The sequence below is a fragment of the Zootoca vivipara genome, chromosome 6 (assembly GCF_965207765.1).
Source record: "Zootoca vivipara chromosome 6, rZooViv2.hap1.1, whole genome shotgun sequence".
Taxonomy (NCBI): Eukaryota; Metazoa; Chordata; class Lepidosauria; order Squamata; family Lacertidae; genus Zootoca; species Zootoca vivipara.
In genome coordinates, this window is record NC_142589.1 from 58,430,031 (window position 1) to 58,449,951 (window position 19,921).

The 19,921-nt window shown below is 46.0% G+C and overlaps 2 protein-coding genes across 8 annotated transcripts in view; one reads left to right on the forward strand and one right to left on the reverse strand.

Moving 5' to 3' along the window:
* Window positions 1–5,660, forward strand: part of COL8A2 (collagen type VIII alpha 2 chain) — a 143,878-nt gene extending 138,218 nt beyond the window's left edge. For all 7 annotated transcript variants that reach the window (XM_088672284.1, XM_088672285.1, XM_088672287.1 and 4 more), the window contains one exon: window positions 1,095–5,660. In XM_088672284.1, coding sequence (XP_088528410.1) covers window positions 1,095–3,016 — 1,922 coding nt within the window. In that variant the 3' untranslated portion in view covers window positions 3,017–5,660. The remainder of the gene's footprint in view (window positions 1–1,094) is intronic.
* Window positions 4,949–19,163, reverse strand: ADPRS (ADP-ribosylserine hydrolase). Its single transcript, XM_035117436.3, has 7 exons — window positions 18,949–19,163; window positions 17,919–18,050; window positions 14,263–14,359; window positions 12,215–12,422; window positions 8,447–8,634; window positions 8,229–8,329; window positions 4,949–7,627 (listed from the first exon to the last, which is right to left on the reverse strand). The coding sequence occupies exons 1-7, from the start codon at window positions 19,139–19,141 to the stop codon at window positions 7,335–7,337; spliced, it is 1,212 nt and encodes a 403-aa protein (XP_034973327.1). The 5' UTR covers window positions 19,142–19,163; the 3' UTR covers window positions 4,949–7,334.
* Between the last annotated feature and the right edge of the window lie 758 nt (window positions 19,164–19,921).

Here is a 19,921-nt window from a genome sequence, read left to right on the forward strand (position 1 = left end):
CACAGCTATGTAATCAATACCTCACAAAAAAGGAGGGTTCAAGGTAGAAATCTGAGCACTTTTGACACCTCTCCTAGTCCTCCTATCACCCCTCCCAGGTGTGAATTCCTAAACACAAAGAGAAATTAACATTTTTATAAGAGTTGATCACTGTCTTTTGTTCAGAGGAGTCTTCCATTGTGAATGAGATACCACTGACAGCGAATTATGGCTCCCAAGTTGCTAGTCATGTGGAAATGTGCGCATATGCTGATCCTTAAGCCTTCCTTAAGGCAGGGTTGAGTCCAAGCGGGAGGGGTGCGAGTCTCTGGAGTGGAGCAGAGGTGAAGAAGGTGGTGTTGCGAGGGATTCTGGGTAACTGCAGCTGTCAGGTTCGGTCACCCCTCTCTGTTCATTAGTAATGGTGTCCTGCAACCCCAATATTATTTTATAACAGTCCCCTCTCTGAGGCAATATTGTTGTGTAACAACCAATCATTGCCTCACATAATCAACAGTGACGTATTCTCCATTTCCCAGATGGTACATTGGCACAACCTCAGGGTATGTGGTGGCGGCTCGAAGGGGGGCTTGGGAGAAGCATTTTATTCCAAAGGACCTCAAATCTAAACACAGTGGTACCTTGGGTTACAGACGCTTCAGGTTACAGACTCTGCTAACCCAGAAATCCTACCTCGGGTTAAGAACTTTGCTTCAGGATGAGAACAGAAATCGTGTGGAGGCAGCGGGAGGCCCCATTAGCTAAAGTGGTACCACAGGTTAAGAACAGTTTCAGGTTAAGAATGGACCTCCAGAACAAATTAAGTTCTTAACCCAAGGTACCACTGTACATATTTGGAAATATGTTGTTCTTGTGCAATGGCCTTTGATGGCATCAATGTGTCTACTCAAGACTTTCAGGCAGCAAAGGTACCCTACCCAGATACTATGTTCTGAGAGCAACAGAAGGAGGTTTAACCAATAATGGTGATGGAAGCCATTGGTAGTTGGAGCTGAAGAGATGGCATGCATCTACATTTCCCTTAGCTTCCAAAATGTTAGTTGCCAGTCCTTTCTTTCCCAATTCATACTGATGTGTCCCTCTTCTCTTCACAGATATGCCACCACTGCTGCCAATGGACCTCAAAGGAGAACCTGGACCTCCTGGAAAGCCTGGCCCAAGAGGACTTCCTGGCCCACCTGGCTACCCTGGGAAACCCGGCATTGGCAAACCAGGGCTCCATGGCCAACCAGGCCCCGCAGGTCCACCTGGCTTTTCTGGCATTGGCAAACCAGGCATCCCAGGGCTCCCTGGCAAGGCAGGTATGAAAGGGATGCCTGGAATTAATGGTGAGCCAGGCATGAGAGGAGACCAAGGGCCACGAGGCTTGCCAGGCCCTCCAGGAGTGCCTGGACCAGCTGGCATTTCTGTGAATGGAAAGCCAGGCACAACAGGAAGCCCAGGCCTGCCAGGATTCCGGGGGGAGCCTGGGGCCAAAGGAGAGCCCGGTCCCCGTGGCGAGCGTGGCATGAAGGGTGAAAATGGAGTTGGGAAGCCAGGGTTGATAGGGCCGCAGGGAAACGGAGGCCCCCCAGGCCCTGCAGGACCTCCAGGGCCACAGGGAATTGGGAAACCTGGACTTGATGGGTTGCCTGGTGCTCCAGGTGGCAAAGGTGACACAGGGCTTCCAGGAGAGCCAGGGGTCAGTGGGCAGCCTGGCCCTATGGGCCCACGTGGCCCACCAGGTGTTGATGGAATTGGTGTGCCGGGGGCAGCTGGTGTGCCTGGACTGCAAGGGCATTTGGGCCCCAAGGGAGAACCTGGTCACCGTGGCCTTCCTGGCATGCCTGGGCCTACAGGGTACGGGAAGCCTGGGTTGCCTGGCTTAAAGGGAGATCGTGGGCAACCAGGTGTGCCAGGAATCAGTGGAGAAAAAGGGGAGCCCGGAATGGATGGAGAACCAGGCGAAATGGGTCCCCCTGGTATCACTGGGGGCCCTGGGATTCCTGGTTCTATGGGTATGCCAGGTAAACATGGCATTCCAGGCCCTAAAGGTGAAGCTGGACCAAGTGGGCCTGCAGGGCTGCCAGGTATGCGTGGGGACCAAGGGCCTAGCGGTTTTGTGGGGAAGCCAGGGATTCCTGGGGAGAGAGGATTGCCTGGACCACACGGGATGCCTGGCCCAATGGGCCCCAAGGGGGAAGGTGGATTTGCTGGTCTCCCTGGGGTCCCAGGGATTACAGGGCCCATAGGCCCAAAGGGGGACTCGGGTATTCCAGGGCAACCAGGCCTCAGAGGCTCATCAGGGATACCAGGTCTGCAAGGCCCTTCTGGTCCAATGGGGCCCCAAGGTTTACCAGGACTGAAAGGAGAGCCTGGCCTCCCGGGCCAACCAGGAAATGGCAAAGTAGGGGAGCCGGGTATTGTAGGTCCCAGTGGGCCACCAGGGGTTCCAGGAAATCCTGGATTAAATGGGCTTCCGGGACCCCCAGGGCCACCTGGACCCCCAGGAGCACCCGGGATGTTTGATGAGACAGGGATTGCTGGCCTCCACTTGCCAAATGGAGGTGTAGAGGGAGCAGTTCTGGGGAATGGCAAGCCTGGGAAGCCGCAGTTCGGCCGAGGGGAACTATCTGCCCAGATGGTACCTGCCTTCACTGCCATCTTAACATCGCCATTCCCAGCCTCAGGAATGCCAGTAAAATTCGACAGGACTTTGTACAATGGTCACAATGGCTATAACCCAGTGACGGGAATCTTCACTTGTCCCATCTCTGGCATCTATTACTTTGCTTATCACGTGCACGTTAAAGGAACTAATGTCTGGGTGGCACTTTACAAAAACAACGTGCCTGCCACCTATACCTACGATGAATACAAAAAAGGCTACTTGGACCAAGCTTCTGGTAGTGCAGTGCTTGAACTGAAAGAGAACGACCAGGTCTGGATCCAAATGCCATCGGATCAAGCCAACGGTCTGTACTCCACTGAATACATCCATTCATCTTTTTCTGGATTCCTTCTCTGCCCTACATAACAGCTGTTGGGCACACCTCCTTTAATCCACTGTAGCCATAAACTTGTCCGTTTAAAAACAAAAACAAAAAACACAGTGTCACCGGGAAGATGGTGAAAACCGATGGTGTGTGGAACCATTTTGACCAAGCTGAGAAGATAATTTGAGAGAGAAAACTTTGCTGTTGTTTTCAGTACCATCTTTGTATTCAGAATTTAGTTTACCCTAGTGACTGCACATTGACCACAGATGCTAACTTGAGGATTAGCTGCCCGTCAATTCTCTTAGGCTGCATGGAAGGCATGTGATGGACAGCAGCACTCGGGGATCTGCAGGTTGTGTGACTTACCAGCTTAAGACACCACCTTCCAAATTTAGCATTTGTTCACTTTTAATCTTTCTGCTCTAAAAGTGTGATTCAAATCAGTCAAATCGTGACAAAATGATGAATTATCAAATTGTGGAATGCTTTGCATGAGCACCTTTTACACAATGCTTAACACATCTTTAAATCATGCCATCAGAGGTATATGGGGAAAGGGATGGCAAGTGAAACATATTCCAAAGCCAGAGACTTTTGTGATCCTCTACAAAAACAGGGCTCTGTAAAGTGCACATGCTTGATAGTCCCTAAGCAAATCAAGTAGCTAAATATCCATCATGAGTCAGCAGCCTATGAATGCTGTTGTCTGACAAACCCAGTGTAAAGGCACTGCAGATATAGGTTCAGTTGCTACTAGCTTGACTTGAGAAAGATTGAATTGTGTTATCTTCAAAGTGCCAGTTAAGAGACCATTTTCTTCAGGATGTGTAAACTTATTTGTTGTTCAGGGTGGTGGAAGTACCCAACCACCATAAAAATGTTGATTTTTAAAAAAGTAGATTTCATAGTAACTTCCATTCAATCATTTCTACAACGGTGCTATTAGCTACTTAATGTTATTCAGTATAGTGCAATATCTATTAAAAAGGTGCAAAATGTTGTGTGCAAAGTTTTATGTGATTTTGGAAAAGAATAATTTGTCTTTTCTTACCACTTTCAATAATGCTTGAAATGTCACCTGCCTTACAAGGTTATTCACAGATTTTGGGATAACTGATCATGTGTACAGTGCTTTCAGAAGTGGTAACGCATACCCTTAAATTGCTGAAGAATGAGCTCTCTCATCTTGGAGAAATAATATGTTGGTTTGTACCACATAAAAATAAGCAAGAGCCTCTTACTGCTTAGGCCTGTTATGAAGAAAATAGATGGAATTAATCCAGTCCATAGCTCAAATAGCTTCTTTTCAAGTGTCCAGGATGCCAACAATATGGCGAGAGCGGCTCAGTTCAATTTCCCAGGTTTAATGTAGATAAAAGTATTTAAACATTAAAATGCAGTGAACTTTAAATTTGTGAACAAGTATTCTAGGGTGACGGTTGAGAGAGAAAAAAATAATCACATTTTGGTTTGTAAAAATAACTAACACTGATAGATGGATGCTGGAGAATTGAAAGTTAGGTCACCTGCTATTTCAGCTGCGCTGCCACCTGCCTCTTCTTCTTTCCTTCATTTAACTTACAACTTATATGTCTGATTTAGACACAAGCAAAAGAATAGGCCCAAGATTTCTGATTCCATCTGATGTTTTCTAAATTCCTGGAAAGGACAAGATTGCCAAAGGCACAATCTGCATGCAATAACATCTTTGGTTTCACATTGGGTCACCACAGGCTAAAACTGAAGAAGCCAAGTGCACACATTTTCTACATGCCTAATATTGGAAGAAGGGTTCTAAGAGACTGGTGCTCTAAATTTCTCTATTTTCCTGTGGAGTAGAGTAGTAAGCTTCCATTTTTAACACCATCAGATCTAAGAAAATGTGTTACTATTTAAGTCAGATTGGCAGAGATTGAAAGTGTGGTGGATAAGTACTCTAACAGCAGCAGAGAAACACATAAACCCCAGAATTGCTCCTGGGTGTGTTGGTACACAATTTATTTATACTGTGTTCTAACATAGAGATAACCTCTTTTTTCAGCTCCTTTGGAGATTCAACATTTGTGATGTGGCTGACAGAAAACACAATGACAAAAAGCAGATTTATCTCCAAACTAAATTGTTCTGTTTCATGGGTACTGTTCTGCAGTCTCATTCTGCTCTTCTCTTCTCTCATACAGGGCATAACCCTTCTGCATTTATACAACAATTAAAACTTCTTAATATAGAGGCTGTTATTACACATAGGAAAATGAAGTGTGGGATGAAGAGGCTGATTCACAAGTCATGAGTTACCTTTTTTTATTTTTGGTGCAGTGCCAGATATTGTCAGTGACAAAGTTTGGGGTTTTCTTGTTGGAGAGCATGTGGGAATTAGGTTTCAGTCAGCAGAAAGATCAGGTTTGGAAACTACTTTGAACTGTGCATTACAATATGCATTTTTATATACAAATTCTCTCTCTCTTAAAGAAAAGAAATTTGCCTCTAGTATCTTCATTGCTAACCTAGTATATAGCGGATTTTTAGTTTTGTAAATACTTATGTTACATGCACTGTTTCATAGTAAATTTGGTTTTAAAATGCACTCTTGTTTTGTGATCAAAAACTGGTCTTCACTTTTGAACTGAAACTACAGTACTTGATTGTATTGACCCAACATCAATAAATCTTATTTTACAAAAAGATTTGCATTTCACATTACTGCCTGCAAAAATCATGCCAATGTAAATATTGTTTGTTTGTAAGTCACTTTGGGTTGCCTTGGGCAATCTAAAGCGACTAGCAAATTCAATAAATAATAATAATAATAATATTCCTTGTCTTTAGAGCAAGCCTGTTCTTTGATCACCACCTGTGAACATACAGAAGGTTTTCAAGCTGACCAGGATGAGCTAAGCCTCACTCCCATACTAAGGACTGACCCAGAGGCCACTGTATGCACAGGGAGACCTCACGAGAAAGGTTGCAGTGCCACAAACACTGACACCAACAGTGCTTTTGGTTAGACTTTAAATTCTAACAAACTCTAATTTGAATATTTGTTTCTTAAAAACAAATACAGAATTCAAACCAGGTAGGAGGATATCCTGAGCCATTTTCCTTGGGGGCATAGTACTACAGTGGTACCTCGGTTTATGAACACAATTGGTTCCGGAAGTCTGTTCATAAACTGAAGCGTTCATAAACTGAAGCGAACTTTCCCATTGAAAGTAATGGAAAGTGGATTAATCCGTTCCAGACAGTCCGCGGAGTACTTAAACTGAAGCGTTCATAAACTGAAGCAAACTTTCCCATTGAAAGTAATGGAAAGTGGATTAATCCGTTCCAGACGGGTCCGCGGAGTACTTAAACTGAAATGTTCATAAACTGAAGCATGGGTGTAATTGGTTCCGGAAGTCTGTTCATAAACTGAAGCGTTCATAAACTGAAGCGAACTTTCCCATTGAAAGTAATGGAAAATGAATTAATCCATTCCAGATGGGTCCGCAGCGTTCATAAACCGAAAATTCATAAACCGAGGTGTTCATAAACCGAGGTTCCACTGTACTTCTAACACCACCACAAAGTTCAGTGTGGGTAGACCAAAACTACAGAGTCAATTCCTGAATTTCATTTGAGTCACATGATCTGGATTTTGCATGTTTGCACAAATGATAGTCCCCAATGTGGACATCTGGTGGCACTGGAGTCCAGACAGGCATGTTGGTTGGACAGAAATGTGGCACCTGCTCCCCTTCAAACTTAGGAGAATGCATCATCCATTTGGCCTTTTGGTTTCTACTGAGGGCAGCAGTGTATTTTACTTTTTTATTTTAAATTTACTACTGGTAACACATTCCTGGTTATCAAAGACATATGTAAAATCTCCAGATTTCAAGTACTCAGAGATTACTCAGTTACAAGGCAAGAGAGTCCAGTCTTCCGTCCTCTAGCTTTTGCAACCACACAGGAAATCCAAAAGCAGTTTCTGTAGCTACCATGTGATGAATTTGCACCATAACAATGGATGGAAAGCAATGCTTACAAATCCTTGCCTTGCTCCCAGCAGAGCTCAGTGCCAAGGGTTCCCAACACTTGGGCATAGTGAACTGAGAGAGATTTGACTCCAACTGAGATTTAATAATAAAAGTCTAAAAATCAGGCTGTAAGAGGAGCGAGAAATTATGTATGCAGCAGAAAGCAATTGGCACTTTGGAGCAATTGGTTACAAGAGGAACCTTTATCTGCCACACAAAATATCCTAGGCATGTTTCCCATGAGGGAAAAGAAGCCCCACATTGCAAACGAGTTCTTCTTTGGAAGATGAAACAGAAACACAAATCTGATGTCCAGGTACAGGGTTCCTTTTTCCATGGCTCAAATCCGCTGGCAGTAAAGTTCGTATAAGCTGTCAGCCAACTTCTCTGTCTCCTCAAAAGATTCACAGCTATACTTCCAGCTTTGGGGCACCTGCTCTTCCCCATAATACGCCCCAGCTATTGCCCCAGCCATTGTAGCAATGGTGTCTGTATCCCCACCCAACGAGATGCAGTAGACAATGGTCCGTTGCAGACTGTTGAAGTCCTCAGGAATATCTGGGTGAGACTCCATGCAGCGCAGAAAGGAATAGATAGCAGTGGGGACAGAGCGCAGGGCTGCAATGTCATTGCCTGACAAAAGAATTCCCTTTAGCAAGCAACAGCTCATGCATTTGGCCTTCCACCATAAACTCTCATTATATTCAATGCAAAGTTATTACTATAGAAATGTGTATGTGTGTGTACACATACCATTATATACATGACCATTATGCCTCACATAAATCCACAAGCATGCTATGCTGGCTATAAACACATCGTAGTGTGCACCTCCAAGATCTGATATTTGGAATTGTGGCTACTCCAAATGCTTAAGTTGCATTTCTGCCTATCAACAGGTAGTTCCCAAAAGACCTAGCCACTAAAAACCTGTGTGTATGTGTGTGTTTAAGCTATTTATATCACAAATTTCATAACATCCTATGAAAATTTCCATCAGCCAAGTAAGCACTGTGTGAAGACAATTTATTGACTTAAACCTCCCACAACTCATCCACACTCTCACACACAAACCAATTTTGAGCAATTATTTTACTATTCTATCTACTTCTTCCCCAATGCTGATGATTTAAATAAACCACATGCTTGAATTTTATAATTCTACAGATTAGTGTTTTACTGTTTACTGGTCACAAAATGGGAGTCCATACCTTGTGCTCAATATTGTACATACCTAATTCTGACACCACATCTGATTTTGACACGGTGCTCTGCTCCAAAAATTCTTTGATCTTCTTTAGACGCTTTGAATATGGCAACTCTTCATAGCCCAGCCTGGAGATGAGAGACTAGGTTGAGGCATGTGCTTCAGGGGGGAGGGTATGCTGCCCCCTTGTGTTACATCCAAGTATAAACGTAAACCTGCCCTCAGATGGCTACGGTATTACTTACATTCGTGCATCTGCAACAGACTTGTCATCTGCTTCCACTTCCTCCATGTGGCCTATCAGCTGCTCCACGAACTTCTCCCGATTCAGCTCTACACCCTGTAGAGCGTAGTGAACTGCCAAAGCCTGCAGTATGGCTCCATTATAGCCCAAGGAATTGGAGTGGGTCAATTCAGCACTCAATTTGGCAAACTGCAGAGGCAGAAGACATTGTTGTAAAAATTAAGCCTGAAGAAGGGTGCATGTCTTAAACCAATTGGGTGCATGTCTTACCTGCCTAGCATCTTCTTTGACAGATGCTGTCAACAAATGTTGTAGGAAGCAGTGACAAAGCAGTCTAAGGACTTCCTTGACTTTCTGACTTACACACAGTATCAATATATGCAATTGAACCTAAGAAGGTAAGGCAACCCTGCTGGACCAGGCCACTATCTGAAGTTGAATGTGAGAAAATTCAGAACATATTAGACAAACTCATGGAGGTAAAGCTGTCAGTGGCTTCTAGCCATTATGCAGTATCCCTCTGAATACCGTGTTTCCCCTTTTTTAAGACGTAGTCATTATATAAGCCATAGCAGGATTTCTAAGCAATTGCGCGATACAAGCCATACCCCGAAAATAAGACATACTGATAGACCCTTCACCCAGTAGCAATAACCCCCCTCCCGCCAGCCAACCCCCCCTTAAAAATATCTCCATTTTGCTGTCGCTCCACAGACACGTATTTCCTTTAAAAGCTTGTAAAAATGCACTGAAGAGCCGTAGCTGCTGGCTGCCGAAGCCTCGTGACCTCCGTGAGCGCGTCTGTCTCTCTCTCTCCCCCCGCCCCCTGCGTCTCTCTCTCTCTCTCTCTCTCTCTCTCTCACACACACACACACACACACACAGAGAGAGAGAGAGCACCCACCTCTCGCTTCCCCCCACCTTTCCCTTCCATTCTATGCGCCCACCCCTGAGTTGCCTGTTGATTTCCTCTTGACGGGAGAGGGGCGATTGAATGCAAAGGCTGTTTTCCCTTTAAGGGAGAGATCTCCGTGTGCGCGTCTGTGTCCTCTGTCTCTCTGTCTCTCTCTCTCTCTCTCTCTCTCTCTCTCTCTCACACACACAGAACCCACCTCTCGCTTCCCTCCACCTTTCCCTTCCATTCTATGCGTCCACCCATGAGTTGCCTGTTGATTTCCTCTTGACGGGAGAGGAGCGATTGAATGCAAAGGCTGTTTTCCCTTTAAGGGAGAGATCTCCGTGTGCGCGTCTGTGTCTCTCTGTCTCTCTGTCTCTCTGTCTCTCTCTCACACACACACACAGAACCCACCTCTCGCTTCCCTCCACCTTTCCCTTCCATTCTATGCGTCCACCCATGAGTTGCCTGTTGATTTCCTCTTGACGGCAGTCTCCTGTGTCTGATTGTTGTCTCCTTGCAGCCTTCCTTTCTACCTTATGCTTGCTTGTCTGTGGAGCTGCCCCTTTAAGGATTTGTAAGTAGTCTGGATCGCAGTCCTTGCCTTGGGGACTTTTTTAAAAAAATTAAGGACTTTTTCCTTCTTGCTGTTTGTGAGCACAAAAGTTAAACTGCCGGTCCTAGCTTCCTTTACCCACAAAATTTTACCTTGCTAGCTCAATTGCTTCTTAATTGCTACCATTTACCAAGTCAGCAATCTTAATTGCTGTTTAGCTGGCTTCTTTGTTCTCAGCAGGTAGCTTCTTTGCTATCAGTGATAGCACTACAAAGTTCTGGTTACAGGTAGGTAGCCGTGTTGGTCTGGGTCGAAGTAAAATAAAAAAATTCCTTCAGTAGCACCTTAAAGACTCATACCAAAATAAAACTTAGTTGGTCTTTAAGGTGCTACTGAAGGATTTTTTTTATTTTAGCACTACAAAGTGTTACATTGTTGGAACTTAAGTCTTGGGCAGCTGGCTAGTAGAGATCCTTATTTGCTTTACTATAGGCTACTGCTAGGACTGTATCACACAGATAGATTCCATTATACTGGTTTAGATTTAAGAAGCTCCAGTGTAGCAGATTGCTATTAAGTGAGTCCCCACATCAGAGGAGAGAGAGAGCAGCCCTTTGCGAACATCCCAGGGCTGGGGAGAGAGGGCTGGGCCAGGGACGCACACCTCCCTTCCCTCAGACTCATAATAAAAATACGAGTAAGACATCCCACCAAAAATAAGCCACCCTGTGGTTTTTTGAGAAAAAAAAGTAATAAGACGGTGTCTTAAAAAAGGGGAAACACGGTACGAGTTGCTGGGGAACATAAGTTAGAAATGTTCTGCTCAGGTCCTGCTTATGGGCTTTCCTTAAAGACCTTATTGAACACTATGAGGACAGGAAGGATGGTGGACTAAATGGCCCTTTAGCCAGATGCAGCATGGCTCTTATGTTCTTAGCCTGTCTCCACAGTGGCTGAACCGATGCTTTCAGAAAGCCCACCAGCAGTACATGAAAGCACTACCCCCACCCTTGTTGTTCCTCAGCAACTACTATTCAGAAGAATTTTGGCTCTGAATCTGGTGGTAGTTATTAGTGAATTTACTTTCCTTGAATCTGTTTCATCATTTTTTACAAGCCATATAAATAAGTGGCCATCACCACAACTTCTGGCAACAAATTATAAAAATCCTGAATGAACTTTTCTAAACTTCTCTGATATCACAACACAAAAAGAATTCTCTTCAATCTGTTCTGATACTGCTCCTTAGTCCGATGCTACTACCACCCAGCCTAAGACTTTTTGCATGTTACAACATAACTCTTCTCAATGTCATGACCGCACAGTTCATGTGAGGGGAACTGTTACACACACACACACCGTTCACTGACAAGTCCCTGAGAGCTCCCACCAACACTACTATAACAGTAGGCACAACTGCAGCAACTTCCTAAGATATTGGCACCACAATGTGCAGGACCAAATCCTGTAACTCTTATCTGACATCCCATATGCACTGCAACCAGCAAATGGCTGCATTGGAGAGATTATGGGGGATGATATTATTGGATTGCTCCTTACAGAGTTTATGCAAATATTACAAAAACATTGGCCCATGGAGATATGAGACTCTTGCATATTTCGGCTAATTAAACCAACATTTTATTATTTATTTATCTGTCATCTAAAGGTAAAGGTAAAGGGACCCCTGACCATTAGGTCCAGTCGTGACCGACTCTGGGGTTGCGCGCTCATCTCGCATTATTGGCCGAGGGAGCCGGCGTATAGCTTCCAGGTCATGTGGCCAGCATGACAAAGCCGCTTCTGGCAAACCAGAGCAGCACATGGAAACGCCGTTTACCTTCCCGCTGTAGCGGTTCCTATTTATCTACTTGCATTTTGACGTGCTTTCGAACTGCTAGGTTGGCAGGAGCTGGGACCAAGCAACGGGAGCTCACCCCGTCACAGGGATTCGAACCGCCGACCTTCTGATCAGCAAGCCCTAGGCTCAGTGGTTTAACCACAGCGCCACCTGGGTCCCTTATCTGTCATCTAATATGCAAATTACATGCACAAATAAAAAGTGCCATCCAGTTTAACAAAGCAATACACACACACACCCTTCCAAAAAACATGCACATCCAGAAACAGCAATAACCATCATACATGTCAACATGGCACTGGAAAGATGTTAATGCCAGCACTTGGTAGGTCTCACTGGAGACTGCATTCCATACACACAGATATGTACATCCAGCCTAGGACACTGTTTGTGATGCGCTTTTATTGTTATGTAGTCAGCATTATTTCAGCAGGCTAGGTATAAGAAATTAACAAACCTTCTTTACGTCTTGAACGTTAGAGTAAGCTAGTGAAATGCCTGCTACTCTCATGGCACCACCATTCCCATACGAGCCTTTCCCATTAAACTGCTGTCTCGCTGGCTCAAACACATCTCTGCATTTGGGGCGGAGAAGTTTCTTGAATACAGTAATCACACTGGCGCCATAGGTCCGGTCAGGGTCTTTCTTGTATTCTTCAGCAAACCTGCAGGGAGACTATGTTAAAATGCAAGTCCACTTAAATTCTGTGAGCTATCACTGGACAGCTGTGAATATGAAAAAAGAATAGTGCCTAGCTGGTCCTGTTAGCAGGGTGAATTTGGAGGATATATTTATTTCATTTATGAATTGCTTCCCATGAAACATCCCAAAGCAATTTACCAATAAGAACACCAATTAGAAAACACATATAAATACAATTTCTAGGCCAATGAAGATAAGACTACGTAAGAACATAAGAATAGCATTCTATTCTCACAGTGGCCAACTAGATGTCTGTGGAAAACCAGCGAGCAAAATATGAACACAAGAGTACACTCCCCTCCTATGGTTTCCAGCAACTGGTATTCGGAAGTATTGCTGCCTCCTACTGGAAAGGCAAAACACAGACATCATGGCTAGTAACCACTGATAGCCCTTGCCTCCACAAATTGGTCTACTCCTCTTTCAGCAAACCTGACCACTGCTCTCTCCTAACTCTAGATCATATATGAACAAGTTAAAAAGCACAGATCCCAGTGCCAATCATTGGGGCACTGGGATAAAAATTTCCACTTAAAAGGCTTGTTGAAAGAGGAAGGTCTTCTACAGGTGCTACTTAATCAAGTTAAAGTTCGCAACTCTATTTCACACAGGACGTAGATTCTTCTCAAGCCCTCTTCAACAGTATCTTAGGGGCTGTCCCTGTGTGTTTAGGAAATGCATGCAAAGAAGCACCCTAGACCAGTGTTTCTCAACCTTTTTGGGGCCAAGGCACACTTGTTCCATGAAAAAAAATCATGAGGCACACCACCATTAAAAAAGTTAAAAAATTTAACTCTGTGCCGCCCTATATTGACTATATAATTATGACTGTAAGAAACACTTGCCAATTGCTGTGTTGGTTGCAATCTCCTGTAATAAGGCTTCACAAGCCGCTGATTTCTCTGCCAGCACAATCCTTTGCTCAGCAAGTTTCAGGTTGAGCTCATCCAGCCAGCTTCTTTAAGTTTGTCTAAAACCACCCTCCCGTGGTGGTGGCTGTTGAGAGCTGCGCTCGCCCCGCGTCGTGACCCTGCCGGCTTCCTTTCCGGCGGGTCAGTGTTGGTTATTGGCGGCCGCCAGGCACGTGACAATGCAAATCGCCCTTCTCGTCGCCGCACATCACGGCACACCAACCAGCGTCTCGTGGCACACCAGCCAGCGTCTCGCGGCACACTAGTGTGCCGCGGAACAGCGGTTGAGAAACGCTGCCCTAGACGTTGCCAAACATGCACATCTCTGTAGTGGAAACAATAGCTTTTCTTTTCCTTGCCTAACATAAGAAAGAAGGGCTGAGAAATTCCTCAAAACCTGGGAAGAGAAATGCTTACATAAACTCTCACCCCTTTCCCCACCATGCTTCACAAAATGCCTCCAGGACAACATTTCATTTTTGTTAAAAACTGGTATGGTTGGGTAAGCATGCAGGAAACTCTACACAAAGATGCCTTAAGTTGCACTCATATACTGAGAGCTAAGTCCCAATGAACAAGGTAGATTTTACTTCTGAGTAAATCTGCACAGGATCATTGCCTTTTTAAATTTTCAAAAAACAATGTGAACATGCAAGTTCCCACTCCCACGGAAGCAGTTGAGAAGTGTTTGAGGATACAGAAAGGAATGAATAAATCATCAAAATAAAAAAGGACAGAGTCCATTTCAATGATTTCTTTGTCCAACCCATCAGTCCATCCAGCCCATTACTCTGAACTGTGACTGGCCGCACCTGTCCAGGATTCTCAAGCTGTGAGAGATTTTCCACACCTACTCTTCAAGATCTCTTGTAACTACAGGACCCTCCTTACCGCTTTGCCATATCCACTTCATCGAAGTCCTGCTTGGCTAGTAGTGACCTCACTATCGAGTGAGTCATAGCTGTGTCATCACTGTAGAAGTGGATTCCTAGAAGGTAGGAAGTGCAGAAATGTCAGCATATGATGGATAGACTAAAAACCTTGTGGATGTGTGCTGTGTTCTTTTCCCTTTACTCTTTCCCCTCAATAAAAATTTGGGAAGAGTAATTAACTGATAAAGAGGTATCAGGCAATCCCAGATGGAAGAAGGTCACTCTGTAAACGTTCCAAGAACTTCACCCATTCCTGAGTTCAGCATAATCTTAGCATTCAAAACACACACAAGTGGGGCTCAGATAAAACCTTCATTTGGTGGGGAAAAGAGATACCAGAGCTCACAACCAAACACTCCCTGTCTGCAGTTATAATACTGGCACTGTGTAATAACAACAACGATAAACAAACAAACAAACATCTTATTATAACATATGGCAAAATTAGGTTATTTCCATGGCAATAGTCAACAGAATTTCCAGAGCATAATGTTTTTTCATTACACCAAAGGCTCACCAATGTTCTTAATTTGTCATTGTAACTATTTTGCTTTAGGTAATTGTCAGCTGACTGTTTATTTTGCATTTTATTTTCCTCTGCTCCAGATCCCTGCCACAATGTGCACATAGGTCTTTTTAGTGTCTACACCCAGATTATTTATTTTTATATTATGTATAATACACAGTTGTTGTTGTTGTTATTATTATTATTATTATTATTATTATTATTATTATTATTATTATTATGCTTGAATTTGTATTCCACCCTTTTCCCCAAAGCAGCCCCTGGGGCCACAGAAAGTGGTTGGGCCCCTCCCTCATTGTTATTTGCTGCTTACTGAGGACCTTTTTATTTTATGAGGTAAACAATTGTTTTTATGTGCTAAAAATGGCTGTCACTCTCTCTTTTTGTCATTGTTTTATGGAATCGTAATGCTGTAAGCCACACTGAAGGAACTGTTTTTACTCTAAAAGGGTGGGGTGTACAAGTTTTCATAAATACATATGCTTGCCAAATTAGGATTAAATCTCATGCACCTGCTGAAGTGGTCATTGAGAGCTTATGCTCTAATAAATTTGTCGGAGTGATATCCAATAAAGTAGTTTTATTAGTGCAAGGATTTCCATTTGCACAGTGGAACTTCCCCTCCCTCTCCTCTCCTCAAGCACTCCTCGAATTTGCTCTAGATAATTAGGGGAAACCCAGAATAAATTTAAGGGGGTTTCAGAGAAAGGGAGGACATGTTTTGTTCCACAGCCAAAAGTTCCTGCACTAATGGAACTCCTTGATACCGCCCTCAGTCAATAAAGACTCTTGTGGGATCTTACTCTTCAAGCATAAAAAGAAAGCATTTTTAAAACAATTTATATCCCTTTCACTGTAAAAAGAATGCTCAGAGCAGCTGACAAGCAGGGCTGGCCCACTCATGAGGCAAGGTAAGGTGACTGCCTTGGGTGGCAGGATCCACAGGGGCAGCAGATCTAGCATCCAAGGAACACATCACCCGCTGCTGCCACCAGAGTGTTAAAAATTCCCAAGGGGCCAGGTGCATTTTGCAACTAGCACAAGTCCAATTGCAACCACATGGAGATCTCTGGATGCCAGGTTAGCAACTGACATTGCATACAGCTGGCCTCTCCAGCTTTCTTAAGAAGATAAGATGAAGAACTTATTTATTGCATTTTTATCTCACCTTTTTCTCCAAGGAGTACAAGGTTCAGTTAATCCCTACAATGACCCTGTGAGGTACCGTAGGTTAAGTGGCTGTGACTGGCCCAAGGTCACCCAGTGAGCTTCATGACTGAGTGGGAATTTGAACCCTGATCTTCCAGGTCCTAGGATGACACTGTAACCCCTACACCACACTGGCTTCCTAGAGTACTTCTGCTATGGGGCAGCTATATAAATTAAGTAGGTAAATAAATAAATACAGTGGTACCTTGCAAGACGAATGCCTCGCACAACAAAAAATTCGCAAGACGAAAGAGTTTTGGGACGGAGCCAAAAAGTTTGGGACGGAGTTTGGGACGGAGCCAAAGCGCGGCGGTGCGGGGGCTGCCCCTGCCTGTCTTCCCCGAGCCAAGGGGAAGACAGGAGGCGGCAGCCCCGGCAAGCAGCACCGCGCTTCAACTCTGTTCCCCGGAGCCAAAGTGCGGTGGTGTGGGGGCTGCCCCCGCCTGTCTTCCCCTTGGCTCGGGGAAGACAGGAGGCAGCAGCCCCGGCAAGCAGCGCTGCGGCTCTGTCCCCCGGAGGCGAAGCGCGGCGGTGCCGGGGCCGCCTGTCTTCCCCGAGCCAAGGGAAAGACACGAGGCGGCAGCCCCACTTTCTCCTGCTCGCCTCGGCGGCACTGGCGCTGAGGCAGCCAATCCCAGGCAGGCCCGAGGGCAAGCGCAGCATGCGGGGGGCGAGCAGGAGAAAGCGTGCAGCGGCTGCGGCGCTGAGGGGGCTGACCCGGGATCGGCACGCTTTCTCCTGCTCCCCCCGCGCGCTGCGCTTGCCCTCGAGCCGACCCGGGATCGGCCGCCTCAGCACCGCCGCCGCCACAGAGGCGAGCAGAAGAAAGCGTGCGGTGCTCATCCTCGGGCCGGCCCGGATTGGCTGTCTCAGCGCCGCAGCCGCAGCACACTTTCTCCTGCTCGCCTCGCGCGCTGTGCTCGTCCTTGGGCCGGCCCAGGATCGGCCGCCTCAGCGCTGCCGTCGCCTGGCTTCCCCGAGCCAAACGAGCAAGCGCCGCTGCCAGTTCCCCGGAGCCCATAGGAACGTATTAATTAAATTTCCATGCGTTCCTATGGGAAACAGTGCTTCGCAATATGAATTTTTCGTAAAACGAACTGACCGGTGGAACGAATTAAATTCGTCTTGCGAGGCACCACTGTATGGGGGAAACAAAATGACACATAGAAGGATTGGAAATATTTTCATTAAAGCTTGAATTTGTTTTATTCTGGATCGTTTTATTTGATGTTTTAATGTGCTATAAACTGCTTTGAGGTTTTGTTTCTTTAAAATACAAAGTGGTATAGAAATGAAATTATTATTATTATTAATATTAATATTATTATTAATAATAAATCTCATGGGGGGAAATGGAACCTAGACATTCTGTTGTGGCAACTGCAACCTATGCTTAAGGTGCTGTTTGGTGATTAGTGTACAGTGGTACCTCCGGTTGCAGACAGGATCCGTTCCAGAGCTCCGGCCGGATCCCGAGGTTTCTGCAACCAGAGGGACTGCTGCTGCGCATGTGCGCGCACTGCGAAACCCCAAAAAATACTTCCGGGTTTGCTGCGTTCGCATCCTGAAGGATACACAACTGGAGGTGTGCGTATCCAGAGGTACCACTGTATATATCTGAGTTTCTAGCACTGCTTCCACAGTGGCCACTATCCCCAATGCCATCTGTACATCCCGGTGACCAGGAGATGTGGCTTGTATCCTCCCATCCCTCGGGAGGAAATGGCAAGGGCTGCCTCTGGGGTCTCCTGGGGTCTGCAACCACCTGGCATGATTCAGAGTGGGGCTCTTCCCCACCTTTGATTCCCACCTCAACCAGCAGGGAAGGCTGCTTTGATTCCCCCCACCCCACGTTGTCCCTGATGTAGATCTTTACTCACCTAAATCTTCCCTATGTGGATTCGTATAACCCCCTTGTTCCTGCCGCAAATCTTCACACTCCCCTTCTTCCCCGGCTGGGGAGGATGTTTTGTGGTTTGGCTCAGGTGCCAACCTGTCCTGGGCCGGGCGTTCTGACAAGGCATTAAAAATAACCAAAATAAAAGCACCCGAGTGTTATTCATCACCCTCTGGACTCCATGCCCCAAATCTGTACAGTGACCTTACACAGAGCCAGGAAGCCATTTCTTTAAAAGTTTCCATCAGAAATAAATTCACTTTTTGTCCTCTGCACCTTCAGGCTTGGCCATAGCTGTCAAGTTTTCCCCTTTTTTGCAAGGAAGCCTATTCAGCATAAGGGAATTTCTCTTTAAAAAAGGGAGAACTTGACAGCTATGGGCTTGGCTTTCCAAGGTGTCTCTCTCTCACACACACACACTCATATACAGCATCTTCTGTTACCTTGGGTGGTTCCCACCCAACATGTTTGCTGATTTTGAGAACGCAGAGAACCCTACTTAATGAGGATTCACTCCGATTTGTCTTGGGCGCCGTGGGGTCAAATCATTCCTTTGTCTTCCCTTTATTGCAAAACAAAAAAACCCCGACCCTTTCGAGAAAGCGGGCTTGTTGAGCAAGACCTGCAAAAAGCCAGCTTCAACTGCGCAAATTGAATTTGCGGCCTCTCTAGGCAGCCCCAAGCAAGGGGAGCTTCGCAAGGAAGGGCTGATAATCCCACGACACGAAGCCTTCCTCTCGTGACTGCCCACCGTTTACCGTGGAGAAAATGTTACAGCCCCGAAGACACACCGAGGCGTGAGCCGCCCCTACCCCTCTGGAATAAATGAGGGGCGGCGGAAAAGGGTCGCTTGCCCCAAATAAATTGGGGGCTCTCCCTCCCCCACACAGCCCGAAAAGGAAGGGCCGCCTCCCTCACCCCTGAGGGTCACCATCTGCTGAGGTAAAAGCGGCCCAGCTGACGCCGGAGGCGGCCGAGCCTCCTTCGCCCGCCTCAGCCCCTCCTCCTTTTACCTTTCTCGGGTGGCTGAAGCGACCGCACGAAGCGTAGCAGCTCCGCCAAGTTGACCGTCTCGAAAGCTTCGAAGCCGCCGCCCAAGCAGTCGCCCAGCAGCGCTCCGAGCAGGCAGCCCCGGAACCGGCTTCGGCTCAGCACAGAAGCCGCGGCAGCCCCACCGCTCCCCACCGCTGCCGCCGCCGCCGCCATCTTGGCTCCTTTCGTTCGAGGCGGGAAGAGCGGCGCCCGGCGGCCACGTGCCGCCCCCGCGCGGCTGCAATAGACCCGCTTAGCCGCCGACTGGAGGAGGTGGTCGCTTTCGCCGCCCCGTTGCCCTTGTAAAAAACAGCATTTTGTGTCTCGTTGTGTTTTCCCCTCAGCCGCCCTTTGTTTAGGCAGAGAATGGGGCGGTGTAGGGCATAGCAACAAAACGAAACAAAAGACGGAAGAGATCTGAATAGAACAGACCGCAGGCAAATGTAAAAAAAAAAACCATTTAAAAATGCTTGGGCAAGCCTGGCATTGTTACAGCACAGCATCAAGACGAAGAAGAAGACGACGACGACGAAGAACTCTTTCTTCTCTTACTCTAAATGCAATAAAAACAAATCCCTTTCTGGAGTAGCGAAATTCCACCGCGGAATAGCTTTGTATACTAACAAGGGCATGCGGACACACCTGTCATTTTGTGTCCTCGGGGTTTTAGGGGTGTGGGGTGTCAGCTACTTCAATAGGAAAAGGGTTTTTTTAAAATCTATTTTGGCACCTCACATCACTGCTTGATGCATAAAAGTAGTGCTACCTCTGGAGTTAACAACTTGGCGGGAGTCTTAAGCTTGTTGTGCCCAGACACGGGCTTCAAATGTAATTTCACTTCTTGGCTCCCTGCGAAGCCAGGTAGCAGATTTTAGGTGCCATTCATGAGAGCAACGTGGGAGAGAAAGACAATTAGATCTGACCTGTAGCAGGCACAATTCCCAGGAAGTTATT

Bases quoted from the DNA above. Each gene is read 5' to 3' on its own strand.
- ADPRS (XM_035117436.3), bottom strand. From the start codon at position 19,141: ATGGCGGCGGCGGCGGCAGCGGTGGGGAGCGGTGGGGCTGCCGCGGCT. The intron at 12,423-14,262 runs GTAAGGAGGGTC...GTCTCCCTGCAG, and splicing joins GAAGTGGATATGGCAAAGCG to GTTTGCTGAAGAATACAAGA. The intron at 7,628-8,228 runs GTATGTACAATA...TTCTTTTGTCAG, and splicing joins AGATGTGGTGTCAGAATTAG to GCAATGACATTGCAGCCCTG.